Source organism: Vulpes lagopus, chromosome 21 (genome assembly GCF_018345385.1).
Source record: "Vulpes lagopus strain Blue_001 chromosome 21, ASM1834538v1, whole genome shotgun sequence".
Classification (NCBI taxonomy): domain Eukaryota; kingdom Metazoa; phylum Chordata; class Mammalia; order Carnivora; family Canidae; genus Vulpes; species Vulpes lagopus.
Window position 1 is genome coordinate 27389933 of NC_054844.1, and position 26140 is coordinate 27416072.

At 39.4% G+C, this 26140-nt stretch overlaps 1 protein-coding gene across 3 annotated transcripts in view; it reads right to left on the reverse strand.

Annotated features, from left to right (window-relative positions):
* The window catches only part of TMTC1 (transmembrane O-mannosyltransferase targeting cadherins 1), a 265261-nt gene that overhangs the window by 216975 nt on the left and 22146 nt on the right, over nt 1-26140 (reverse strand). For 2 of the 3 annotated variants that reach the window (XM_041735890.1, XM_041735888.1), the window contains exons 2-5: nt 25610-25787; nt 15587-15660; nt 12256-12432; nt 8566-8772 (exon numbers count right to left, since the gene is read on the reverse strand). In XM_041735890.1, coding sequence (XP_041591824.1) covers nt 8566-8772; nt 12256-12432; nt 15587-15660; nt 25610-25787 — 636 coding nt within the window. The remainder of the gene's footprint in view (nt 1-8565; nt 8773-12255; nt 12433-15586; nt 15661-25609; nt 25788-26140) is intronic. The other variant, XM_041735889.1, reaches the window with a different exon arrangement.

Here is a 26140-nt window from a genome sequence, read left to right on the forward strand (position 1 = left end):
GGATCAAGTCCCACACCAGGCTCCTTGCAGGGAGCCTGCTTCTCCCTTTGCCTATGTGTCTGCCTCTCTTCCTCTGTCTCTCATGAGTAAATAAATAAATAATTTTTTAAAAATAATGTGTTTCTCAACCCTGTATATCTTTAAGATTCTGTTACATCCAGTCTACAAAACATATTACCAGATCAAAACGTGTGGCAGATGATTTTCAGAATGACAAACTGAAAATCCCACCAAATTATCTGAAGCCACCGTGAATGGATTGCCAGGCGTCCGCACAAGGTTCCCATGAAAGAGTTATTTATATAGATCCTGAGTGTTTACGATGTTAAGATGAGCTGATACTGCTATTATAATCACTTGATAACCTCTCAGCAGGCAAACACTTAAAAAGATAAAGAGAAAAAAAATATTAAGCTGGATGTCAGTAGCATTAATGAAAAGAGCAAAGAAATCAGCAGTCAACTCCCTACACATCCTAAGAGCCCTTGCTGTGCTCTGAAAAAGAAGGGAGAGCTGTTTGGTGGCCTGGAGGCCACCCAGCCTCTTAAGTACATGGGACAGAGGTGGAGGGCTCCGTACAGGGACCCATTAGAGGATGGAAAAGCATGGGACCTGAGACTCTTCTAAGAAGAGCCTATTGTGGCAGTGACAAAACTGCATGCCAACCAGAAATGCCTATATTCTGATAGTTTTCTCTTTCAACATATGTCCTTGTGCATCCAGTTGGAAAGCAGATGCCTAAGCTTGATTGCTCTACACTGAGAAAGGAAAGAACTTATCATCTACTGACTGAAATTCACAGGGGATCGAAGATTGCCAAGAATCAGTACCCAATCAAGATTAAACAGAATGAACCAGGGGCTGTCAGCAGTTAGAAACTCTACCAACTGCTATCCATAAATTAAAAGGAATTTTGCCTCCTTAGCATGTGATTTATTTGGAAGAAGCTTTTAGTGCTAAGTTCTGAATGAATCCAAGGAACACTTTATTGAAATGATCCATTTTAGTGCTGAGCTCAGTTCAAGAACCAAAGCTGATTACTATAAGCTTTCCCACAAACTCATCAAGATAATTCCCGCCTCACCACATACTCTAGGTCTGGTTCAAAAACAATAATATCACTCTCAGCTAATGGTTAGAAAACAATATGAGGAAAAACAATTCTCTTCTAATTCTCTATCCACAGAAGAGAATACTTTTTTGGTAAGTTCCATATTTTGGAAAAGCTACTCTGAAAGAATTTCAAAGCCCAGCTTGGGTAAATCAACTCTATTAATGAACAGTAAAGGCACATGAATGATAGTATCATGATAAACACAGTTCCTAATTAAGAAGTCCGATAACACAGACTCAAAAATAATTTGTTAATTAAAATTTTTTAAAAGAAATTTCCTGGGCAGCCCGGGTGGCTCAGCGGTTTAGCACCGCCTTCAGCCCAGGGCCTGATCCTGGAGACCTGGGATCGAGTCCCATGTCGGGCTCCCTGCATGGAGCCTGTTTCTCCCTCTACCTGTGTCTCTGTCTCTGTCTCTGTCTCTCTATGTCTTTCATGAATAAATAAATAAAATCTTAAAAAAAAAGAAATTTCCCACCATTTCCATCATTCCTCTAGCAAAGCATTACCACTGGTTCACTCTTCCCAGTAAAATATTTCTTTCTCCACAGGAAGACAAATGCCTACGGTGATCACTCACCTCCTTTCTCCAGTGCCTTCACATTCACTAAGCAGATCTGCAGTTGACTGACATCAGAAGGTACCATGAGGCCGTAGCAAAAGCTACCATCAGTTCGCTTTGTTAAAACGAAATTGACAAACTATGAAAAAACTCAGGGTGTGTGGGACAAAAGTCAGAAAAAGGTACCCTTTGGAGATTGTGCCCCCGTGATAGGTTGATAGTGCTCACAGTTATACAGTTGTTTAATAATAAATAATTCTAACAATAATTATGCTAGCTGGTTTGATTAGTGTCTTTATAAAATATAGCCTAAGATTTATTGTATTCTTGGATTCTCCTATCATGAGCCTGCCTCGCCTAAATAAGTCATAGTGATGTGGATACAGCCATCCAGGAACAACTAAAGACCAAAGAACTTAGACCACTGAGGAAGAGAGAAAATTCTCTAGCAAAATGTGTCCCAGTTCATCTTTAAACAAAGAAAAGTGAGAAAAAATGATAGGTAGCAACTGAATTTGCAGTCTCTTTATAATAAAATCATAGGGCAGCCCCAGTGGCGCAGCGGTTTAGTGCTGCCTGCAGCCCAGGGTGTGATCCTGGGGACCCGGGATCGAGTCCCACATCAGGCTCCTTGCATGGAGCCTGCTTCTCCCTCTGCCTGTGCCTCTCTCTCTCTCTCTCTCTCTCTCTGTGTGTGTGTGTCTCTCATGAATAAATAAATAAAATCTTTAAAATAAATAAAAATCTTTAAAAAAATTTTTAAAAATAAAATAAAATCATAGTTAACATCTACTTCCATGAGGTGATCTGCATTCTTAACAAAGATTCATCACTGAGGTTCACACTTGCATTAAGAGATTTTAAAAGTAGGGGAGGGGATTTATTATTATGAACCCATGAACTTCACCTGCAACTGCTGGATGATTTTCTGTGTAGACCTACTAGTTAACTCCGGACCTCTTTCATTTGGTCATTTAACTTTTTTTTTCTTAAGATTTTATTTTTAAGTTAATCTTATACCCAGTGCGGGGCTCAAACTTACAGAACCAAGATCAAGAGTCACATGTTCTAGACTAAGCCAGCCAAGCACCCCTGGGTCATTTCATTTTGGAAAGCAGCAGCTGAATGAGATTGAAAATGGCTTATTTGAAACCAGTCAAAAGAAGAAGTGTGTAAAATTGGAGGTGAGAGGGAAACAAAAGAGAAATCTGTTATTAGTAATAAAGACTTTCAACATATTTTTTTTTCTGTCACTTGCAAATCACACCTGGCTAGCTCACAAAGTTTCTCTCAAAGCTAATATGAGACTATTAATGATCTGAAACACACTTGCCCTACTCACAGGATCAAATGTGTGGATGAAAGTTCAAAATCTCACCTTAGGAGTTTAATCTGCACAGTATTTCTTACTTTGGGAAAAAGAGTGCAATGCCAGGTCTACAGAAATAAAGCATTAAAATGACACTTAAAAGATCAGTTACCCATTCCCATCAGTGAAGGTCAAAATATTTAAATGCCTCCCTAAGTCCCCTGAATTTAATTACCTCACAAATTCACTTTAGTGCCAAACCGTTCTCTAGTCCTAAACCTGTCTTAGTTTCTTGATTTGCATGCCTTTGTGCAAGGTATTTACAAGAAAAACTTTAAAGGCCTACTAAAGTAAAACTCTAACCACTGTCTTGCCCACAAAAGTAGAAAATGAGCTCATTTTAAGTAAAAACACCATGATCAGCATCCAGTCAAGCTCCATGAGGGCTGGGCTTAGTTTGCTTCACTGCCATAATCTTCCCACCAAAACTGATGCCTGGCACATAGTAGATGCTCAGTAAATACTATTGAATGAATGATCCCTGACAGATCCAGGTGAAAAAAGAGGAAATGAGCAAGAATTTATGGAGCCAAAAACTTCTCTTCAATGCCTATTGTGATCACTGTCACTTAAATATGAAATCAATCATGTATATGAAAGTGACTAAACGGTTATATATAAACGTCAGTAGGACTTACTGAAGATAAGATTTCACGTAGAATTCACTGATCTTTTCAATGTGAAAAAGAAAGCGTGTCTATGTGTGAATGAATTTAATATTAATGAAGGAGATAAGAGAAGGAACGTTTACATACAAAACATTCCTCATTTCACATGGAATAATTCAGTAAAACATAGTATCAATTGAAATTTTATCTGATTCCAGAGTGTGTACCCTAAGTCTGAGGGGTATTTTTATACTTTCTACCCATAAGTTAATCACTGAACCACGAAGAAAAACCAGCATCTGAAAAAATGTAGGATTTTTTTTGTGGGTTCAGATTTTTCCCTGAGCACAGTAACTTCTAAAAACATTTTTAAAAGATTTCATCTATTTATTGAAAGAGAGAACAAACAGCAAGGAGGGGCAGACAGGGGGAGAGAGAGACAGAGAGAGAGAAGCAGGCTCCCCACTGAGCAGGGAGCCAGACTCAGGGCTCAATCCCAGGATTCTGAGATTGTGACCTGCAAGGAAGGCAGATGCTCAACTGACTGAGCCACCCAGATGTCCCTTCTGAAAATGTTGGAAGTAATAGTGTTCAGCACAATGTTTTTGTCAGCCTAATGCCATCTGTGCAATACAAATGCATACTAGCAAATGGGCTCAAAGTTCAATCAAAAAACAAACCAAAAAAAAAAAAAAAATCCCATGCAAACTCCTCATCCCCTGCCTGCATACTGTACGTTTACCATTTTCATGGTGCATCCTGGTTTCCAGAAACCCACAGGGGATTGAGAATAGTTACAATATTAAACTACTAATAATGATGAGGCTGGCTGCCATGTGCTGAATGGCTACCTGAGTACCAGGCACCTGTTTATATGCTTCTTATCTGTGCTATTGCTCTTAGTCCTGACAACCAATCTGAGAGTAAAGTGTAATTACTACTGCTTTCCCCATCTGGAGATGAGGAAACATAGGCTCAGGGAGATCATATCTTGTCCAAGATCAAGTAAGCAAAGGAGCCATGATTTAAACACCTGAGATCTTAAGAACTAGAACAGCATCACCTTTTTGAACTTGTATTTGCTTTACCTGACCACCTTCTGACAGAAGGTTCGTGCATAGTTTTTTTTTTTAATATTTTTAAAAGATTTATTTATTTATTCATGATAGACATAGAGAGAGAGAGAAAGAGAGAGGCAGAGACATAGGCAGAGGGAGAAGCAGGCTCCATGCCCGGAGCCCAAAGTAGGACTCGATCCCGGGACTCCAGGATCGCACCCTGGGCCAAAGGCAGGTGCCAAACCACTGAGCCACCCAGGGATCCCCGTCGTGCATAGTTTTCAAAAATAATTTTAATTCTAACCGAATGTATACTAAAAACATAATACCTTTCCTTTCAAAAGAGAGAAAATATATGACAACTTTCCAAAGTAAAGAAAATGGTCCTTCTTGCCCACAAGCATGGTAACTTAGTAAAACTCTAGTGCAGTTCCAGTTGTGCTGTATACTGCTCTTCAGACACCACTGTTTCTAAAATAAATACTCTGGTGCTCAGAGTTCAAAAAAGAAAAAAAAGTGACCTACAAGAGAATATCATCTGATTTCGTGTATTAGCACCAAACCCTATATCAAAGCAAGTCAAAAAGTGCTTCAGGTACAGTCCAAGAATGACTGCAAGAATCTTTTCCCAAGAGTGCAACAGAGCGGTGAGCTCCACATAAAATGATACAGGTGTCCTGCCTCCTCCCCAAAGCTAAGTCCTCACATGGGACCCTGGATTTGAGATCATGGCCAATGGACAAAGCACAGGCTGAAGGGACAACAGCTTGAGTTCCATCCCCAACCTTAACGCTTACTGTGTAAATGCGGACAAAGTTTTTTAACCTCTAAGATCTCTCATTTCCTCCTGGCAATGGGAACTCTAATAGCCATCCTAAATGGCTACTATGATGGTTGCAGGGATAATAGGGGGAAGTGTTAACCAAACTCTTGGTGCGTAGTAGATGGATAGCAGATACACAATTTCCTTCCTTTATCTGAAGGGCCTTCTTCACTAGTGTGCTGGAACTAACTCACGCTGGCCTGTAGAAGAGGACTATTAAATTTTTAGGAATTCTGCAGGCCAGTTATTAAATACAGCCATTACTGAAAAATTCAACTTTAAATTTTAAAAATCATCTTAAAAACAAAGGTGATAGACACTCAAAGCTCATCACTTCCTAATTAGGTTACTTCAATTTTACTATTATTTAAGCTCTTGAGATTATGTCTGTTGTCTATGAGGCAGTGGAAATACTGTGCAATGGTGAGCTCCAGCTTATTTCCCCCAACTCCATGGTCACGGTCAGTGGAATCACATTTGTAGCCTGAAATGTGCCACGGTAGGCGTGCTTATGGGAAACTGGCAAACTCTACAAGTCAGGATTTCCTTTCTTTGAAGATCCAGGTATTAAACATTCACCAGCATCCCTCTGGTATTCATAATTCATCCCAACCCTTTCTGCTGCCGTGTCTTTCATCTCTCCTATCTACAATGTAGCTACATACACACACGTCCATCAAATTTAAAATAAGAATGAAAACAAAAACCTAACACACCTCCAGATAATACCCTTTTCCACCATTCCTCCATTTTTTAAGATTTATTTATTGAGAGAGAGCAAGAGTGTGCAGGGGGACGGGCAGAGGGAGCGAGAATCCTGAAGCAGAACCTCGCCTCCCCCAGAGCATGGAGCATCAGTGCAGGCCGATCTCTAGGCACTGAGATCATGACCTGAGCTGAAACCAAGAGTCAGATGCTTAATCGACTAAGCCACTCAGGTGCCCCTCCACTATTCCTTCATTGCCAAATATACTGAAAATAGTCTTTCTGTGCTTAATTCCAATATTTTCTTACCATCAATTCATTAATTTACTCATTTCACAAATATTTGAGCAACTAGATTAGCCAGACACTCTGAAATTATGGGGGATATGAAGGTGAATGAAGCCCAACATGCTTGCTCCTTCATGAGAGTCACATGTTCAAGCCACTATGAAAGTCTCCAATGTTCTATTAATTCCTCTTTTCCCTCCTTCTTGGTCTTTCTTTTAAAAATTTACATTTCCCTAAGTGCTCTGTCTTCTTTTCCTTCACAGCCCTCCATAAAAAAGTCATGATTTCCTCAACGATAGGACTGTTGATCTCTCTTTTTCCTTTGGCAGGAATTTCATACATTTCTGTGATTTCACCCTCCCTCAACTCTCAGAAAACCTATTTCTCCCCTAGTCCACCCATTTCAGTAACTAGCACCCCCATCCATCCAACTGTTGAAACCAGAAACCCCCAAATCCTTATTTCCTGCCTTTCCCTTATACCCCCTCTTCACAGTAGCTTGAACATGTGACTCTCATGAAGAAGTGACCATATTGGGCTTCATTCACATTCATATCTCACATACTTTCATAGTGTCTGGCTAATCCAGTTCCTCAAACATTTGTGAAATGAGTAAATTAATGAATTGATGGCAAGCACCATCAAGTCCTCTGGGACCTATATCCAAAAGATGTCCCAAATGCAACACAGCACTTCATCTCAGTCCCTGTCATCCTTGGCCAACACCTTTCTTTTTCATTCAATCTGTATAAAAATCTCCAAACCCTCCTCCCTGCTTTATTCTTGTGCCGGCACATCAAGCACAACAAAGAAGCCAGCACACATTTTAAAAAATAAATGTAATCATTTCTCTCCACACTTAAACAAACAAAAAACTGCTACAGTCTTCCCTCTCCACCCAGAATAAAATCCAAACTTGATTTCATGGCCAACAGGCCCCTTCTGTATCTGGGCCTGGCCATTCCCTGACCTCACCCCTTCCAACTCCCACTTGCTCATTACCCCAAGTCTGGATCCCTCTGCCCAGATGTTGGCAGGTCATTCCCAAGGATTCAGGAAGCCTTTCCTGACCAACCAACTCAAACTTGTCCAGGCCAAGCCAATCCATCACTCTCCACCACACTGTTAATTCCTTGATGGTTACTTAGTGTCTGTCTTCCTCTACTGGAAAAGAAGCTACACAAGAGGAAGGACCTCGTTCTCCTTATTTACTATAACATCCCTAGGGTCTAGAACAGTGCCTGGCACTTGACAGATGGTCAAGAGGTATTTGTTGATGAATGAATCAATGAATGGCACAAGATCCAAAAAACAGGCAAAGGCGGAAATAATTGGAAACTAAGACCCTGAAATGAGTTTTCTGGGACCACACAGAGGAATAAGAACAGCAGTCTGAAGTGGTTAAGTGCTAATAGGATGAATCTAATTTCCATCTTTATTAAATTCTGACTCGCCCATGGTTTGAGCTATTTTAGAGGCAACCTAATTTAGTGAGGACCCGTTCTGATAAATCTATGTTAATTTTCATGAGTAGGCCAAAATATTTTTAAAAAGAAAGAAAACTACATGCTTTAGAAAAGATTGTCCTATATCTTCAAAAACATTTCTGAGAAGCAGGGTCCCCTGGGCTTCCTCCCATACTTAGGCTGTAATCAATTCCTGTCACTGGGGAGAGTGGGAGGAGGGAGCAGGGGAAGGTGGCGCGCTCCTCCCCCACCTCAGAGGAGGGGCCTGCTCTCCAGCTCAAGGCTCTTCCACTTCCACCAGGTGTTCTTCACTGAGGCTTTCCAGACCCACACCTCACCCCCGCCTCCAAATCAAGGCAGACAGCAGGGCTTCCACTTGTCTCTTCTAGGGACTCCTTTCTTACCTCATCTAATACAGGGAAAGGGAAGAATGAAGAGGATGAGGAGGGAGGGAAAGGAGAGAGCAGGGCTGTCATGAAAAACCCACTCAGCACTTCACTTCTCCTGCCCACCCACACGACACCAGGTGCTGCTCACTGGTGAAAACGGGCACGAAGAGCCCAGCTCAGTACCTCATCATGGACCACATAGCTCGAGGAGACACTGGGAATCCGCTGCTCTTGGGTTCTGGTGGCGATGGTGAGTGGCAGCCACCCCAAGCTCCTCGGTGAGGAAATCGATGTTGTTTTCCATTCTCTCGGTGAGGGTGTGTGGGCAGTGAGGGGGGCTGAGGGCTCCCCAGCTGCTGTGGGCTGCGCTGATGGATGACCCCATTGCTCCTAATGGTGCACATGGAATTGAGGGGAATCAAGGTCAAACAGAATGACAAGGCTTGCAACAAGAAACAGCAGTCCCCTGGCCCACTCCCAAGTCCTGTGCCCTGAAGCAACCATTCTCAAATCTTTTAGCTCTTGTGTTTCTGTTATGTATCACAATGTTTTAAAAATAATGTGATTATGCTATTATTTCTTTTTATTTTAGAACTTATGACTTACTACTATAGAAGACTAAGTCTCAGCCCCTCATATAGGGTCACCCGCATGTACACACACATTCACACTGTCTCTTCTTCATCACTTGTCCTCCAAATATATTTCTTTCAAAATATGTGGTTGAACTGGTATTTAGGATTTACATAATTATGATCTTGAAAAGTACTGTTCAAAGCTGATCCATCCAACGTACCTTGATTACATTTTCTTTCATGAATCCTCTGAGATAGAATTCATAACCACTGAATGGGAAAAATTAGAATGTCTGATACTACCAAGTGATGCCCAAAGCAAAGCAAAGCAAAGGGTATTCTCAGACATTGCTACAATCATTTCAAGAGCAATGCTTCAGTCCAGGACACAGTGAACATGCATCCATCTGTGGTCCCAACTCCACTTACATGGTTATGCCTGAGAGAAAGCCACACGTATTTGCACACACACACACACACACACAAAATCCTGTGCAGCCCAGTTTATAATAGCAAAAACTGTATCTCAAAATCCCAATGTTAAATAGAAGAGCAAGTGATACTATTTATATAAAGTTTGAAAATATGTTTTAAAATACCCTGATATTCACTTTGATATTCAATTTGATATCTATACCAGTATATACATATTAGGTAATGGCATAAAAATAACCACAGAAATGAAAAGTGATGAATTCAAGATTATCGTTACTGCCAGAGAAAGAAGGTAGGGACTGGAGTCAGGGAACGTTATTCTCTGCATGTTGGAAATTTTTAGAAAAGAAAGAACAGTGAAAAGAAACTTAATTTTCAGGAGTTGATGTTTCATTGAAACTGTTTCTTCCTAATGGTGATGTCAAGTCAAAGCAATCCTACTCCATTCCTATGGCCCAATCTTAAAATTTAGGAATGAATTGCTCTTCATGTAGAAAGGCTTCCAACATTTGTTTCTGTTACTGTGTCTTTCCTGCTGCCTGAATCATATGATAAAAGATCTCAAGAATAACCTAATGCCAAGATGTTTATTCTAAATGAGCAGATAAAGTGGGAGGAGAGCCCTAAGAGTTTGTGCAAAACTGTGTGTGTGTGTACACATTATTCTGGGAAAACGGGACATAGTTCTGTGGGATTTTAAAAAGGGTCATGACCCCCAATACACTCAGAACGTCTGAGCTGACCTCATGATACAAATGTGAGCCCAGGTCTTAGGCAGCAGATGTCCTGGCAGGTCTCTCGGGCCCTCTCTGCTCTGTGTTCATTCCATGGAAGCAGAGGTACTCAGAGGCAACCCTGTGGCTCCAAAGCACGCAGACAAGGACCCAAATCCTGGCCCCACCTGGGATTTGGTGACTCTGGAGAGGTCACCTTCTGTGATTCTGTTTTCTCCTCTATAAAATGAGGCTAGCAGTGAGGATGAGCATTACTGACTTCATACCTGTAGATGGTGTGGCACAGTGCCTGGCATGTGGCCAGAACTCAAGAGATCTTAATGGTTATTGGCCAGGTCTCCCTGGTACATGCTCCCCTTTCCTTACTGCTGTTCACAACCGTAATCAGCTACTGATGTAATTACTTATACGACATCTGCCTCCCCCAGTACATGCCTCTGTATCTGCCTCTGGAGGGAAGAAATCTTATCTCTTGTTCTTGACTAGGCACAGAATGAGTATGTGTTGAATGGGTGGATAAAAGGATGAAGAAAAGAATGAATGTCTCTACTTATGCAGAGCTGCTGGCTGTGAGAGCCAAAAGTTACTAAAAACCAAAGCAGAGACTATGAGCAGTACAACTTCTGAACTACATATCAGCAGTATGATTCCTCCCATTGAACTTCCAGCAGTTTAGTATTATGAAGGTCAGGAACAATTCTTAAAGAAATAAAAGAGACAATTATCCCCTTTGAAAAAAACCCTGGCTCAGCAGTGACCAGATGAAGAAGAAAGGAGGATACAGGCTACGGTGGGCTGGAGAGTCCCAAGACCAGAGGAGACAGGACTTCACTGATGAGGTTAAAATTGCTTTGGACTGGACCACAGGGGAGGGTCTGCAGTCAGTTGTCACATCCTTCTGCTGTCGGTGAGGCAGAGCAGAAAGGGGTTAGGAGGCAGAGATATAGAGGATGCAAAAAGGAAACAAAAAGATGGGTTGCTAGGTTGTTCGGTAAAAAGTAAGGCCAGCACCACAGCCACAGTCCCTCACATTGGTTGAGAGGATCTAGAGGAAAGGCATTCTCATATAAGCCAAGGGGAGGTCCTCTGGCTCATAGCTTTCTTGGCATGAGCTTAGGTCAAAATGATAACTAAGCTCCTTCCTTTTACACGCCTCTGAGATTTACAGAGAGCCAATAGAGCACTGAAGTCTATTTAAATTATCTCTAAGCACGCCCAGGCAGGAAGGTGATCAGAATTTAATGACTCATCTCAGTTTGTTGCCACTCAATAACACTGCTCTTATCTTTATGTCAAGGAGTATAACAGGTAGGGAATGGGATAAAAAGGCAGGAATTTTTTTAAAGCTAATTCTTCACTGGATAAAGTAGAAGAATAAATCAACCACATTTTTTAAAAGTTCAAAAGGGCCTTATAGTTATTGAAAAATGGGGTCTGCATGGGAAATTATTAGTAATTAAGGACTTGTTAGAGGTAGAGAAATATGTGCTTCCACTTTTAGTATGCCATAGAATTCTTACCATCTATAATCCATAGTATGTAATGAATGCGCTTAAACTCTTTACATGAAAGTAGGCTACTAAATAAACTTGACCTTTAATTTGAATATAGCATGTCAGTACTCCTGAATGGTTTAGACTGGCCTTTTGTGGAATTCCAAAATAAGACTCCACAGAACTCTTAGGTAACAGCATCATTCCTACAACAAGTAAGCAGATTCCAACTTAGCAGTGCTTTTTGATGGATAACACTCATTTGAATGCAGGGATTCAAGGCAAGCTGCTAAAAAACTGTCACCATGTGCAACCACTTGTCTTTGTGAATCAGGATTTCTCAATAGTAAGCAACCAAAACAATCTAGCAATATAAACTTGCAATCAACATAGAGACGTTCCAATTCCAAATTTTGGGCTCAAATCTTTATGTCCTCATTGATTTTTACAAAGTGTGAAGAGTTTGAACATACCTAACGCATTTATCTTAATAAAACAAGCTGGATTAATTTATGGTGTAAGGCAAGGTTACATTTAACAAAATGTAACCTTTTTATAAATGAAAGTTTGAAAGCTATTAAGTAATTCTTCTCTGCACATGAACTGCTTGGTATCAAAATTTAAAAAATGACTTACGATTTCTCTTGCTTATGGGATAGGGAAAAGAGATCATAAACCAAGCACACTCCAAACACCGTGACGCCTGTCTCTTTCACCAGCATCGCACAGGTCCCCAAAAACAAACTGAGCAGCAAGAAGAAGGGAGAAGCCGTGGGAGGGAAACATTCCCCAACATGATGCTGGTCCACACTCCTGTAAAACAAGATCAAGACTCTTTTTAATCTAAGAAGAAATGTGGGTCACCGAGAAATACTAGCTTTTAACACTAAGATTTAATAATCAGTTTCATTGTATTCTAAGTAAGCAGGTGAAGAAAGATTTCTTCATGAATATTCATCACAGACTTATTTAAAATTGCAAAGACAAAAAAAGTAAATGCCCAAATAACACTGAATTTAGTATTTCAATGAAGATACATTTAAATTATGGTAAAATGTGGCACATAATAAATGGACACTAAAAACCCACTTAAAATACTACCATAGAAATATAGGTAGTAGTATTGAAGGATGTTTAAGTGAATATATTTTAAGTGAATAATACAGGTTACTAAGCCAGATGTGTGAACTCTGGGGCCAGGTTCTCTTGGATTCAAATCACAGCTTTGCAGCTAACTAACCAGGTATTACGGCACAGGTTACCATGACTCACTGTGCTTCAGTTCCCTCGTGTACAAAATAAGATTACAGTATTGTAGGCAGGTTTAAATAAATGACTTATTACATGTGACATGGTTATCATCATAATTGTTATCTTAGTGAAGGTGTTGCAGATGCTTCTGTACATAAATCAGTCAGTGGCTAGAGATATACCAAAATATAATCCTTATTTTCCTCTGTGATGAAAATACAGATATTTTGGCCTTTGTCTTCTCTTCTGGTTAATTGGTATTTTAAAATTTATTTTCCAAGGAGATGTATTAGGTAAAGTGTTGGGTTTTTTTGTTTTGTTTTGTTTTGTTTTGTTTTGTTTTCCCTCACTATGATTTCCAGCCGGGATTTTAAAAAATCTTCCAGAGCATAAAGCCTTTTCTCACCTGACAACATACCATTGGCCCACACCAAAAAAACATCACTATTCCTTCAGTAGGTACCACAGCCATATGCCCTTACTGCTCTGAAGTAAAAGCCAATATTTCTGTAATTAAGATATCTTACTCTTATTGTTATGTCTTGGAACAATCACCTAAAATGATATGCCAAATTTGCAATAGATACGCATTTTTCTCTGAAGCTGGTCTACAGCTTAAATTGCTAAAAGTAAGAATGGCATGTACAAGAGAAACAGTAATCCCAAGGTTCATCATCACATAGCTATGGACACAACTCTGGCCTGATCATGTTCCCAAATGTACCAATCACACAGAAAAAGCCCCAAAGAGTAAGTTTAAACTAAAAGGCAATTGTTAATATTGTTCTAATGCCAGAGTAAACAGGAAAGAACTAACTGGTGAGTTTAGGCTTATATTTTTAAGATTTTTCACAATACCATTTCACATGACTAGCAATGTTGTGGAGAGCCACAAAGCCAGGCCTAGAAGACTAGTACTATACAGGTCCCCCCACTTTTCCATTGAAAATTTCACATTTGAACTGTGGCAGTTCACATTGCTGCCCACTTCACTTTTATGAAAGACTTACATTAGTACCTATCTTCCCTAATAGGAAGAAATCTGAAGAGGATTTTGTTTATACAAAAAAAAAAAAAAAAAGAGGTGAGAACCAAAAATAGGGTTTAGCGTTTGTTTTGTAGGCGCTATTACAGAGGCAAAGTGCACCCCAAGCAGTAGGAGCAGCCCCGCCAATTAGCTCCTTCCCCAGGAGCCACACTCTGCATCTCAGCACCAAGCCCCCACAGCTTTGAACTGTGTGAGCATCTGTACTTTATTTCCATTTATTCTGTGCATGCATTAGAAAGATGTGTCCTATGCTATCAGAACAAGCCTAAGAGAAGTTGTTTTGGGGTCTGGGAATGCCCCCAATTTTGCCATATTAATGAATGGCCATTGTTTCAACACTTTAGGCCATTTTAGCTTACAAAAGTGTTCACAGAAATGCTCTGCTTTCAGATAGCATGGAAAACCTGTACTAAGAACAGGTACCAGGGGCACCTGGGTGGCTCAGTGGTTGAGCATCTGTCTTTGGCTCAGGTCATGATCCTGGGGTCCTGGGATCGAGTCTCGCATCTGGCTCCCCATAGGGAGCCTACTTCTCCCTCTGCCTATGTCTCTGCCTCCCTCTGTATGTCTCTCATGAATAAATAAAATCTTTAAAAAAAGAACAGGCTCCACGCACTAAACCAAAATTTTTTAAGAATTAAAAAATTCTTGATCGTTCAAAGGCTAAACTGGTTTATGACAAGGTTTCTCATCAATAAAATAATACTTTGTTGTAAGGGCTGTGCTGTACATTGTAGGATCCTTGGCCTCTGCTCACTAAATGCCAGTAGCACAGTTCCACTTAATGACAAGCAAAAGTGCTTCCAGCCATTGCCAGATGTCCCCAGGGGAAGGACAAGTCTGCCCCATATTGAGAACCACTTGTTTAGAATTGTATTCCTCAGTCACTGGCTGGCAGTCAATGAACTCATCCAAAGATCAATATTCACAAATCCTTACCCAGGCATCCCTTCACAATTAGGGTGACACAATTCATTGGCCCCCTTTATCTGGGCCACCCTCTAAGCCTTCTGCCCCTTTCCCTCTGTGGATATATCACAACTCAAGTGAAAATCTGAGCAATATAATGGGAAATTATTTTATTGCTTTTCAGCATCTCAAAGCAAGGAACTTGCTCGTTATATTTTAACGAAAGGAGTGTAAATTAGAAAACCACAGTTGAGAAATATTACTTCCAATTCAGCCTTGTTATTTTAAGCTCTGAGCTAATTTAGTGAGGATAATAAAGAGGGAAAAAAATTAGGGCCAAAATGAAAAGAAGGAATTAAACAAATCATGTCCAAATAGAAGAGAGGACTACACCCAACATATATTGGCTTGAAGCTTTCAAATTCCATTCTCAGTAAGATGACAGGTAAGAATAATCAAGAAGCAAGAGCTTGTCTTCCCAGCACTGGGATAGCCGTTCCTTTAAAACACTATGACAAGGTTCAGAATGTGGCTGGAAGAGAGAGCAGCCGCACATTCGGTAACGGGAGGTTTCCTATCTTGGGCTTCACAAAGCTCTCTGAGCATTTTACTGCCAACAAGCCTCCCTCCTGTCTCAGATAGATGCTCAAAATCCACACACACACACACACACACACACACACACACACACACGACAAAAATTCCTGAGGGGACAGCATGATTGTAACCACAAAGACGGGCATTCTTAGCCATACATACCTATTGTAGGAGAGAAAGGCCAAGAGAAACAGCAGGCATGCTAACACATCAGCTCTGCCAACAATTCCAGCCACCTAGAAAGTTTGAAAAAAATAAAGACCTCAGAAAATTACTTTCAGAAAACTGTTACAGAAATGCATATGTTTTGGGCACCTGGGTGGCTCAGTTGGTTAAGCGTCTGCCTTCAGCTCAGGTCATGAGCCCAGGGTCCTGGGATCAAGCCCTGACTCGAGCTCCCTGCTCCACAGGGAGCCTGCTTCTCCCCCTACTTGTGCTCTCTGTCAGTATCAAATAAATAACTAAATGAAATCTTTTTTTATAAAAAGGTATTTTTTTTAGATGAATGAGAAGTATGATAAAATAAGAAAACGCATTGTTCTTCAAATTTGACATAGGGCTAACCACCTCTGGCTATCATATATTTAACAACAAGTTTATAGAAGGAGAAAAAGGAGGAAGGGAAAAGATTTTTATGCTTAATTTCATTTTTAACCTTTCTTCTATAGAAGTCAATTCATATCATCAAGGTTTATTCATTTGCTGACTTAATCAAAATATTTTTTGAGTGATGACTGAGTGGCAGACATTGCACTAGTGTTTGGCACCAGGCTGCTAATGCAGCAGAAGGTATTTACAGAGTACTAGGAAAAAATAAGTTTAGGAAACAATAATCCTAGTAAAAACAGGAATAAATATGATCTCTATGTGAGCACGCATGCGTGTATGTGTGTTTGTGTGTGTTTCTTAGTTCTGTCACTGAAAGAGCCTAAAAGCAAGATATCCCAGTACCAAAGAGCCATCCTGGCCCAGACAACAAACCATTCCTCCACTAAAGACAACATGGGCTCCCTGGAGAAGTGGTTGGTTCCAGGGCTGCGGCTAAGGAGATACAAGAGAAGCTTGGCTCATCTTATCATGTTAGAAGGTAAGAAAAGTGTGCAAAAAGTGACGGGTGCACGTCAAAAGGATACAGAAGCCAGTGACAAGGGACAAGGGGCTCCCACTGACCAAATATCACGTCATTTGAACATCAAAATAAATAAGGACAATAATAAAATAAATCATTAAAACAAATAGACATCCATGAATGCATACTGATATTGATGATGGACAAATGAATGCACATATAAGCACATACATAAATACAGTAAGCAAGTCACTGGGAAAGAATAGAAAGCTCTTCCTTACACTAAAAAGCCAGTTAATGAATGTGGAGGGAATAGTGCATTTGGCAAATAGTCATTTTGCATCCAAAAGATTGAAGAGTATGGGCAGCCCCAGTGGCCCAGTGGTTTAGCGTCACCTTTGGCCCAGGGTGTGATCCTGGAGACCCAGGATCAAGTCCCATGTTGGGTTCCCTACATGGAGCCTGCTTCTCCGTCTGCCTGTGTTTCTGCCTCTCCCGCTCTCTGTGTCTGTCATAAATAAATAAATAAAAATCTTAAAAAAAAAAAAGATTCAATAGTAGTATGAGCAAGAGACATCACAAAATAGCGGTGGATGCTAAACCTAGGGTATAAAGGTTAATACAGAGTATTAGCACCAATAAAGGGCAAATGGATGTGGCATGCCTCTGCATGTGATACCCTGAGAGAACACAACATCACTTTTGTCAAATTCCAGCCAGGGATACCTAACATGAATACAATAATGAGAAGACATCAGACAAACCTAGGGTGAGGAGCATTCTATCAAATATATAAATAAATATATATTAATAAAGTATGAAATATAACAATTCTACATTATTCTACATTAAAATTTTAATATTTCAATATCTCCAAATCTATATGGTATCATGATTTACTAGATATATTACCATTCCTATAGTCTAATGCATTATAATACTGCATATATTACAGATTACATGTATATTACACTTACATCATATACTACATATGCATATATTGTGTATTTCTATTTTATATACTATATTTTATATTATACATATTTCTATACTATGTTTTTACATACAACAGTTATACTACTTGTACTTATAAAATTTTAATACAAAGTATAAATAAATAAGTTTAGAAAATATAAAGTTTCTTTTTTTTTAGAAAATATAAAGTTTCTAAAGCATGGGCCATAAATTATATAATACATACATATTATACATAATAATCATTGGGAATAACATATATTACACAACATCAATTGCAATGATATGTCATGTAAACATTTTATAATATTCATAATAAATATGTTTCAAATTATACTTAAAGTTGTGAATCATATTATAGAAAGACAATGCAGACTGGTAACAGTTCCAAACTTATGGAGACCAAAGAGAAATAATGACTAATGGCCTTGGTTTTAGAAAATATACAACTAAATTATTCAGGTGTGAAGAGGCATGAATTATGCAATATACTCTCAAATGCTTCAGAATACAAATAATACTTCTATATATTAAGAGAGAGAGGAAGAAGAACAAAACAAATGTGGGTTAAAAATTGATGAATCTGAGCGATGAGTATATGGTCATTATATTTTTGAGATTTAAAATTGTTTCTCTTTAATGTGTTACTCAATGTGGAGGAGGGTGAAGAACAAACAGCTATTTATAAATCTTTGTGTTGTTTCAGTACTACTTAAAATGTGTGCACATTTCTCTTGATTTTTTGAAATTCAAGAAATAAAACTGTAAAGGAAAAAAATGGGATATGTTTCAAAGAATGCTTAAAACAAAGGCCATGTATGAGCTGGATCTTAAAGAGGAGTAAGAGCTCACAAGGGAAAGGAACAGGGTTGACATTTCAGACACAGAATATAGCATCACCCCAACCATCAAGAACAAGTCTACAGTGTGTTCGAGAATCAATCATAAATAGCGGAAAATAGTGTTCTGGGAAATACACCTATAAATATTCTCATATAATAAGCACACTTGTAGTCATAAAGGAGGAACAATGACACATACATGTAGCTAGACCATCCAAAGCTTCAATGTAGATCCTTCTCTTACCATTTGAGTGAGACTCAATTTTGTTGACTTTAATTTCTGCAATTTATTATCTTTATTTTTTTTAAGATTTTATTTATTTGAGGGGATCACTGGGTGGCTCAGCAGTTTGGCGTCTGCCTTTGGCCCAGGGTGCAATCCTGGAGTCCCGGGATCAAGTCCCATGTCAGGCTCCCGGCATGGAGCCTGCTTCTCCCTCTGCCTGTGTCTCTGCCTCTCTCTCTCTCTCTCTCTCTGTTTATCATGAATAAATAAATAAATAAATCTTAAAAAAAAAAGATTTTATTTATTTGAGAGAGAGAGAACGGGCAGAGGGTGGAGGGGAGAGACAGAAGGAGAGGGAAGCAGACTCCCCACTGGGCAGGGAACCTGACAATGCAGGGCTCAATCCCAAAATCCTGGGATCAGGATCTGAGTGGAACAGATGCATAAACAATTGAGCCAACAGGCGCCCGGTTTCATTAAATGACCAAAACACCCCCACCTCATGTTACTGTTGTGATTAATGAGATGATATATATGAAGGGCCCACTCAGTATTGGTGCCCTTCTGTCTTCCTTTTCCCTGCAAAGAAGGTGGGTGGAACTCAGCACTGAGACAGGTTTTTCCTGCGAGGCTTACAGAAATCATTTTTTTATGTTAAGGCTTATATGTATGATATTGAATTTTACTTTATTAGATAATCAAATATATTAGTTTAAAAATATAAATAAATACATAATATAAAAATATAAATACAATGAAATAAATTAGTTAAAAAATATAAATATAAATGAAGATAATATCATTATATACTTGCGTTAAGGATTGATAGCAAGTCACATACTGAACCAAGTCCAACCTATACCAAGAGAAATCTGGATATGGCTAAAGAATTTCACGAGCAGTACAGCGTTAAAAGACATTAGCTAATGTGGCTGCCTTGGACCACACACTGTTCATTGATCCATTAATCTATAAGGAATCTGAGTGCCAAATCAGGAAGGCTGCCTGACTCAAGGGAGGTAAGCAGTGACAATATGGTGTCACCTCAGTGTCAAGAACCAGCTCAGACTCATAATCTATAAAGCAACAATTGCACATGGTTCACTTGTGAGCCCAGATCTGCTCAGTCTACACCACCATGCCCCTGAGCATTGAGCTCAGCATCACCTGCAAGGCCCCTGGAAGGTTAAAGAGAGCCCAGCTCTCTAGCAACAAAATCTTGGGATAAAGCCACACATCTGGGCCCAAAGGGACACTCAACGCAGCACAACTGATGTGGTCAACTCACATAACAGCAAGACTTGCAAGCTGATATTGGGTGTAGCAAGTTGGAATGAGGCAATCAGAAGCTAGGCGAGCATAACTAATGTGCTAAAGGCGCCTGAAGCCTACTTCTCAAATTGCAGCCAGTTTGTGCTGCTGGGAAGCCAGCTGGATGTGCCCAAACAGAAAGAATGTGTGTCCCTTGGAGCAGAGGCTCAGAGGGTGTGTTGAAATGTTAGTGCTGACACTGAGACTCTGTGGCCAGTACCAAACCACCAAACATTTACTGAACACCTACTCCATATCCCTGTTGAGCTGGGGTCTCTGGAGCAAGGGGGTTAGATGTCTTAAAAACAAGGTGCTTGTCATTAAGTTCTATAAGTCTAGACCAACCATTCACTTCCACTGTGATTCAATTAGTCTGTATCTCCATGTTCAGTAACTGCAGGATTTATTCCACTCAACAAACATTTTCCAAGTGCCTCCTATTTGCCAGGTATTGTGCCAGCTGGAGGGATATAACCCGCCTCAAAGAGTCTCACATCTGGTGGGAAGTCAAAAGAGGGTATAATTATGATACAAGGAAACTGCATGTCGCATAAAGAGGAGAAATCACTGCCATGAGAAGAATGGAGGGACTGAATTTGACTGTAGAATCTATTAGGCTTCATGAGAAGGCTGGAGTTATACACTAAAACCTAAGGAACAAGCAATAAAGAAAGGCTCAGTAAGTTTAAGACACAGGAGTGTGAATCCGGGGCCAGAGAGGGAACACAGAAGCATTCCAGGCCAAGGAAAGAGCAGTCTAAAAACACAGGAGGTGTTTCTGGAAGGGAAGGCAGAAAGTGACAAGGGCATGGAGTAAGTAAATGAAAGGAATGAGCAATGGGAAGCAAACATGGGATACTAAGTTGGAGCACCCGGGCTTGAGTTTCTGCAACATAGGCCGAATGGTAGGATGCTGGGAAGTACAAAGGACTTAGTCAAAAATACGTGCAGAAGGATAGCATGTACTTCTGCCTCAAGCTGCAGGTTTTCCTCACCAAGGGGGTGGTTATTACCTGAGAGTTGAACCCTGTGACACATAGTCAAATAACGGAAAAAATAAGTGAACGTCAATGGGTGGAATTCAAATCATGTAACATTCAGATCTAAGTCCTAGCAAGCTTAACAGAATCACATGTGAAGAACAATTAATTTAATTTGCCCCCAAGACTTATTATTTCTTAGAATCCTATCCCATTCATAGGATTTGTATAAAGTATACCCTATGTATCAAGCTATTGATTGTTCTATCTGCATGAATGGGTCCCGTTAGTGTGGATGGAGCCAGGAAACACACTTAAGGTGCAACAGCTGAAACCCAGACTGATTGATTAGATTATCGTTCTCCAACGAGCTCTTGTACCAGTTCTGGAATGTTGACCTTAACCTTCAATTCCACATGTCAGCATTTCCTGCTTTTGCTTTTGACTTAAGTGCCTTCCTTCCAACCAATAATGTTTCTATGATAATTGCTAAAGTTTTAATTCCCACCGAGGAATTACAATGATTTTCCCCATTTCCCCAGTTCCTCTACTTATTTTTCTCATGATTCAGGAATCAGAAAAACACACAAATCTCCCAAGAAATATACCGTCAGAGAATCAAAGGCCTTCAACCTTTCAAAGAATCACAAGGCCTTCAATGAGGAAGGAGCTGGATCTACTCTGGCCTTTGCTATACTCCCTGCACTGGGCGACTATATTATAATCATTTAAATATCTGTTCAAAGGTTGAGTAAATAAATGCATTTGTTCCTTATACTTAAATCGGAAATAATTTTGTATTGCAACATATTGCTTTGTCCTGTGTGTATCTATGTGTATGTTCTTTTGCTTTTTTAGGAGCTTGTGAACAAACTATGGGTAAAGACTCCTTATCCACCCACTTACCCTCTTGGTACCTAGCAGTACCTACACCAAACAAGTATTCATTTACTACATGTTGATTACGTAATTAAGGAAATAAATCCTTAATCATACCAACATGTCTAAACAAAACCCCTCCCCCACAAAAAATGTAAATCCTCCATCCTTCCTGAGATTACTTATGGTCACCATGTTGTTCTTCTTTAGCAAGGGGGAGATATATCCCTGTTTCTCTCTCTAGCCACACTATGATCTTTTAAAAAAATAATAATAATAATTTATCATTAAGTCTTCTGTAATACAATGTGTTTTTATATTTCTCTTCTTCCTTAGAAACCTAAATTAATACTTATAATTGGATAATAGTCTCCTGATTTTACTTGATAGTATAGATTGTTATTTAAGTCAAATTTCTTCACCTCCTTCTTACACTTTTCTCATCCCTTGTGAATACAAACAATTTCTCTAAAATTTTTCCCTAAATGCCTAGCTCTCAGACTCTTTTGTCCCTATAATTGTGTTATCATGGATTTTTTTGATTAGCTTATTGAAACTTTTTCTTAAAGGTCATCTTGCTAAAAGGATTTGTCCTTTTTCTTAGAATTCCACCAATCTCTACCAGCTTGTGATCACACTGTCCAAGGTTACCTGCTCTCCCTCTCTGCAAGCATAAAATTAAGACTGTTATTATCCTATTCTTTTGTTCTTTCTACAAACATTTTTCCCAAGACACTCCAAACACATATTTTCCACTATACTTCGACCTGGCGTCATGTATCCTATATGGCTAGGAATAGTAATCAGTCCTTGATTATTTCACTTCATGGGACTTCCAAAAAGAATATTAAAAACTTAGGTATCTCTCTCACCTTTTAAAATTCATATCTAAAATTTTTCATCATAATTTTAAATACTTGAAGGGCTCTAGGTTCCCATGCATTGTAAGTACTGACATTTTAAAATAAGGCCATATTATTACTGTTTTAAATATACCAAATGGAATCTGAAATTTACCACTGCAATTTGAAACTCATTATTTTCTATTTACACAAACATGAACAGGCTCTTCTTTAAATGGCAGACATTTCACACCTATTCCCCTTGAACTCTTATTTCTGTATTTTATCTCCCCCTTGGCATTCTTAATGTATTGTATAGTTATGCTTAAAAATATTTTAACGATCATCTTCTCTCTCTCTGTAATAAAAATAACTACATATTTAAATTAATTTTATATAATTTTATATAATTATGTAATTCCTGTGATCATAGGAAAGTTACCCCACTTAGTATTAAGATACAATTACTCAACACATCATAAATTAGAAAAATGATAAATAGCTCTTAGATATAAAACTATACTTCTTTTTTTTTTAAGATTTTATTTATTTATTCATGAGAGACAGAGAGAGAGAGAGTCAGAGACACAGGCAGAGGGAGAAGCAGGCTCCATGCAGGGAGCCCGATCTGGGACTTGATCCCAGGATTCCAGGATCATGCCCTGGGCTAAAGGCAGGCAATAAACTGCTGAGCCACCCAGGGAACCCCTAAAAGTATACTTCTTAATAACACAAATGCAGCAGGTTTTTTTTTTTTTTAAGATTTATTTATTTGTTTATTTGTTTGAGAGAGAAAGAAAAGAGAGGCAGAAAGAGAGAGAGAATCTCATGCAGACTCCCTGCTGAGCACAGAGCCTGATGTGGAGCTTGATCCCACGACCCTGAGATTATGACTTGAGCTAAAATCAAGAGTCGGATGTTCAACCGACTGAGCCACCTGGACACCTGATGATTCTTTTCAGTAAATACAATTATTGGCTGAATATGACTTTTTTTTTTTAAGATTTTATTTTTTTATTCATGACAGACACACAGAGAGAGAGAGAGGCTGAGACACAGGCAGAAGCAGGCTCCATGCAGGGAGCCCGATGTGGGACTCGATCCCGGGACTCCAGGACCACACCCTGGGCCGAAGGCAGGCACTAAACCTTTGAGCCATCCAGGGATCCCCCTGAATATTACTTTAGGTCAGTATAAGAAAGCATGCAGTATCAGTTCCATTCCTAGCTTTCATCTTTATAGAACTGTTCACATAAATAAATGAGACAGAAGTAGCCATGCTATGGCAATGACTTAATTCTTTGAACACTAAGTTGTCTGCAATGATCTACCAGCTGACAACTCAATCAGATTCTCCTTTCATTTGGTTGAAAGCAAATAAATCCAGTGTACCCATTAGGAGAGTTACCTGTCATTAGAGTCATTTGTTTTCATAGTTTCCTAGCAGTAAAGCAAAAATGGCTTCACCAAGACTTCCCAAAGGACTATTACTTATACCGCATAGCCTTCCACTTACAGGCACCTTTTCAGTCTAAAATATTCAAGAAAAGGCTGGAAATTTTACCGTAAGTAATGTAATTTTTTAGTAAGATGATTTTTTGTCACTCACTCCAAATATATTTATGTCAAAACCTTGGGCTGACAGATGTAGAATATTGTTGGTGGAAAATGTCCATCTTATAGCCTAACTGGCAAAACCAGTCCTCATTACAAAACCAATTGGCCAAATTAGGCTTTTTGTGTCAGTTCAAATGAATGTATTATGCATCCCCATGACAACCATCTCACTTCTGAATTCAGAAGATCAACACAGGCCACCATACCCTACTTCTAATGCCATGCTCCATTCCTTTCAGAAATACGTATAAGACGGAGCAATATGAAGCCCTACTCCAAGTCTGTGATGCCTTAACTGAAGGAGGCTTTGCTGACACCAATATATTAAATTGCTTCTTTATAAGGTACCTCAGGGATTTGTACACCCGGGGCATAGTAAAATTCTGATGTAGGTGAGATACTCCTTTTTTTTTTTTTTTCCAATTAGGACAACTGAAAAAATTAGGAGGATGCAGAGGAGAACCAACCTGACACCTTGACCTCGACTGAGTACGTTCTCAGACAGATGAACTATAAGCAAGTGTCCAGACACAAGCCAAGGCTCTGGAAAGGATTCTTTTAAAACCGTGGGGCCCATGAGCCCCTTGGAAAGTCTTTGTCTGTCCCTAGCAATAAGGATAAAATAAGCCAACTGTGGTTACTGAGCCATGAAATAAGGTAACTTGATAATGTCTTATTGGTGCATGATGAAGTCCATATTTCAAAGAGGACCACAGATCTGAACCATCTATAGTTTTCAAATAAATTTTCATCATCCACCAAATAACTACACTTCACAAGAAATAATTGGAAATCTTTCTTTCTTCCTTTGAGAGAGAGAGGATGAGCAGGGGAGCAGTGGGGAGAGGGAGAAACAGACTCCCCACTGAGCAGGGAGCCCGATGTGGGACTTGATCCCAGGAACCTGGGATCATGACCTGAGCCAAAGGCAGACGCTTAACCACCTGAGCCACCCAGGTGCCCCAGGAAACTTATTTCTAAGTCCCTACTGTAAGTCTGTCTTTCTAACTTGAAGAACATCAGTCTAACTTTTTAGTCTCCCCTTGCACTCACAATTCAACACTACAAATATTATAAATATAAAGCAGAGAGAGAAAAGCTACAATACAAATGTAGAGCAGGAACAATGCCTCAGCATGACAAGTACCTCAAAATGCCCTGTGCTGTTTAAAACACATTAGAACTTAAATTTTCTTCAAATAAAGAGCTGTGGCCATTTATTACTATATGTAATAATAACAGTGGTTATTTGGAAAAGCAGTTAAATTGTGAAGGCCATGTGAACATTCAAAAAGATAAGCTGTCAAGCAGAATGATTTATATATAAAGATAAACACTTCAGTGGAGCTTTGAATTCACATGGTTTTGAAAGGAGGAAAAAAAAAAAGATCAGTTGAGCTTTTTTTTTTAGTTCCTTGTTTCACTGAGGTCCAATGATACTCACCGCCTCCGTGTGAATAGGATGCACAGCAAAAAGCAATGCTGTAGCAAAAGCAAGTCCTCGATTCCTGAAGACAGCTTTGTCACAGGTGTACATTAAGACAAGAGTCACCAGGCAGTGTAAAACCACATTCACTGCGTGAAAGTAGAATGGGTTCATGCCAGTCAGAAATATGTTTAGCCTGTAAAAAAAGACAAGAACAAAAATGCAATCAGCTGCAAACCAAACCTAAGCACAAGGAAAGCAGAGGGAATCAATCATTTTAAAAGATTAGCTATACCATCGATTATTTTTAAATGACTCCTAACATCATCTCCTAACATAGATGTGGGACTCTTGTTTTTCCCTAGGATCTTCCTATCTGCAGAAACCATTGCAAATGCAATACAATATTACTCCAGAAAACTCTGTGGCCTCACTGAGAAGGCAGGCAGGCAGGGGCCGAGGCTAATGTGGCTAATGTGAACAACTCCGTGATACTCTTACTTTCACTCCTGGCTCTTCCCAAGGAGCTGAGTGTTCAAAGGCAAGTCC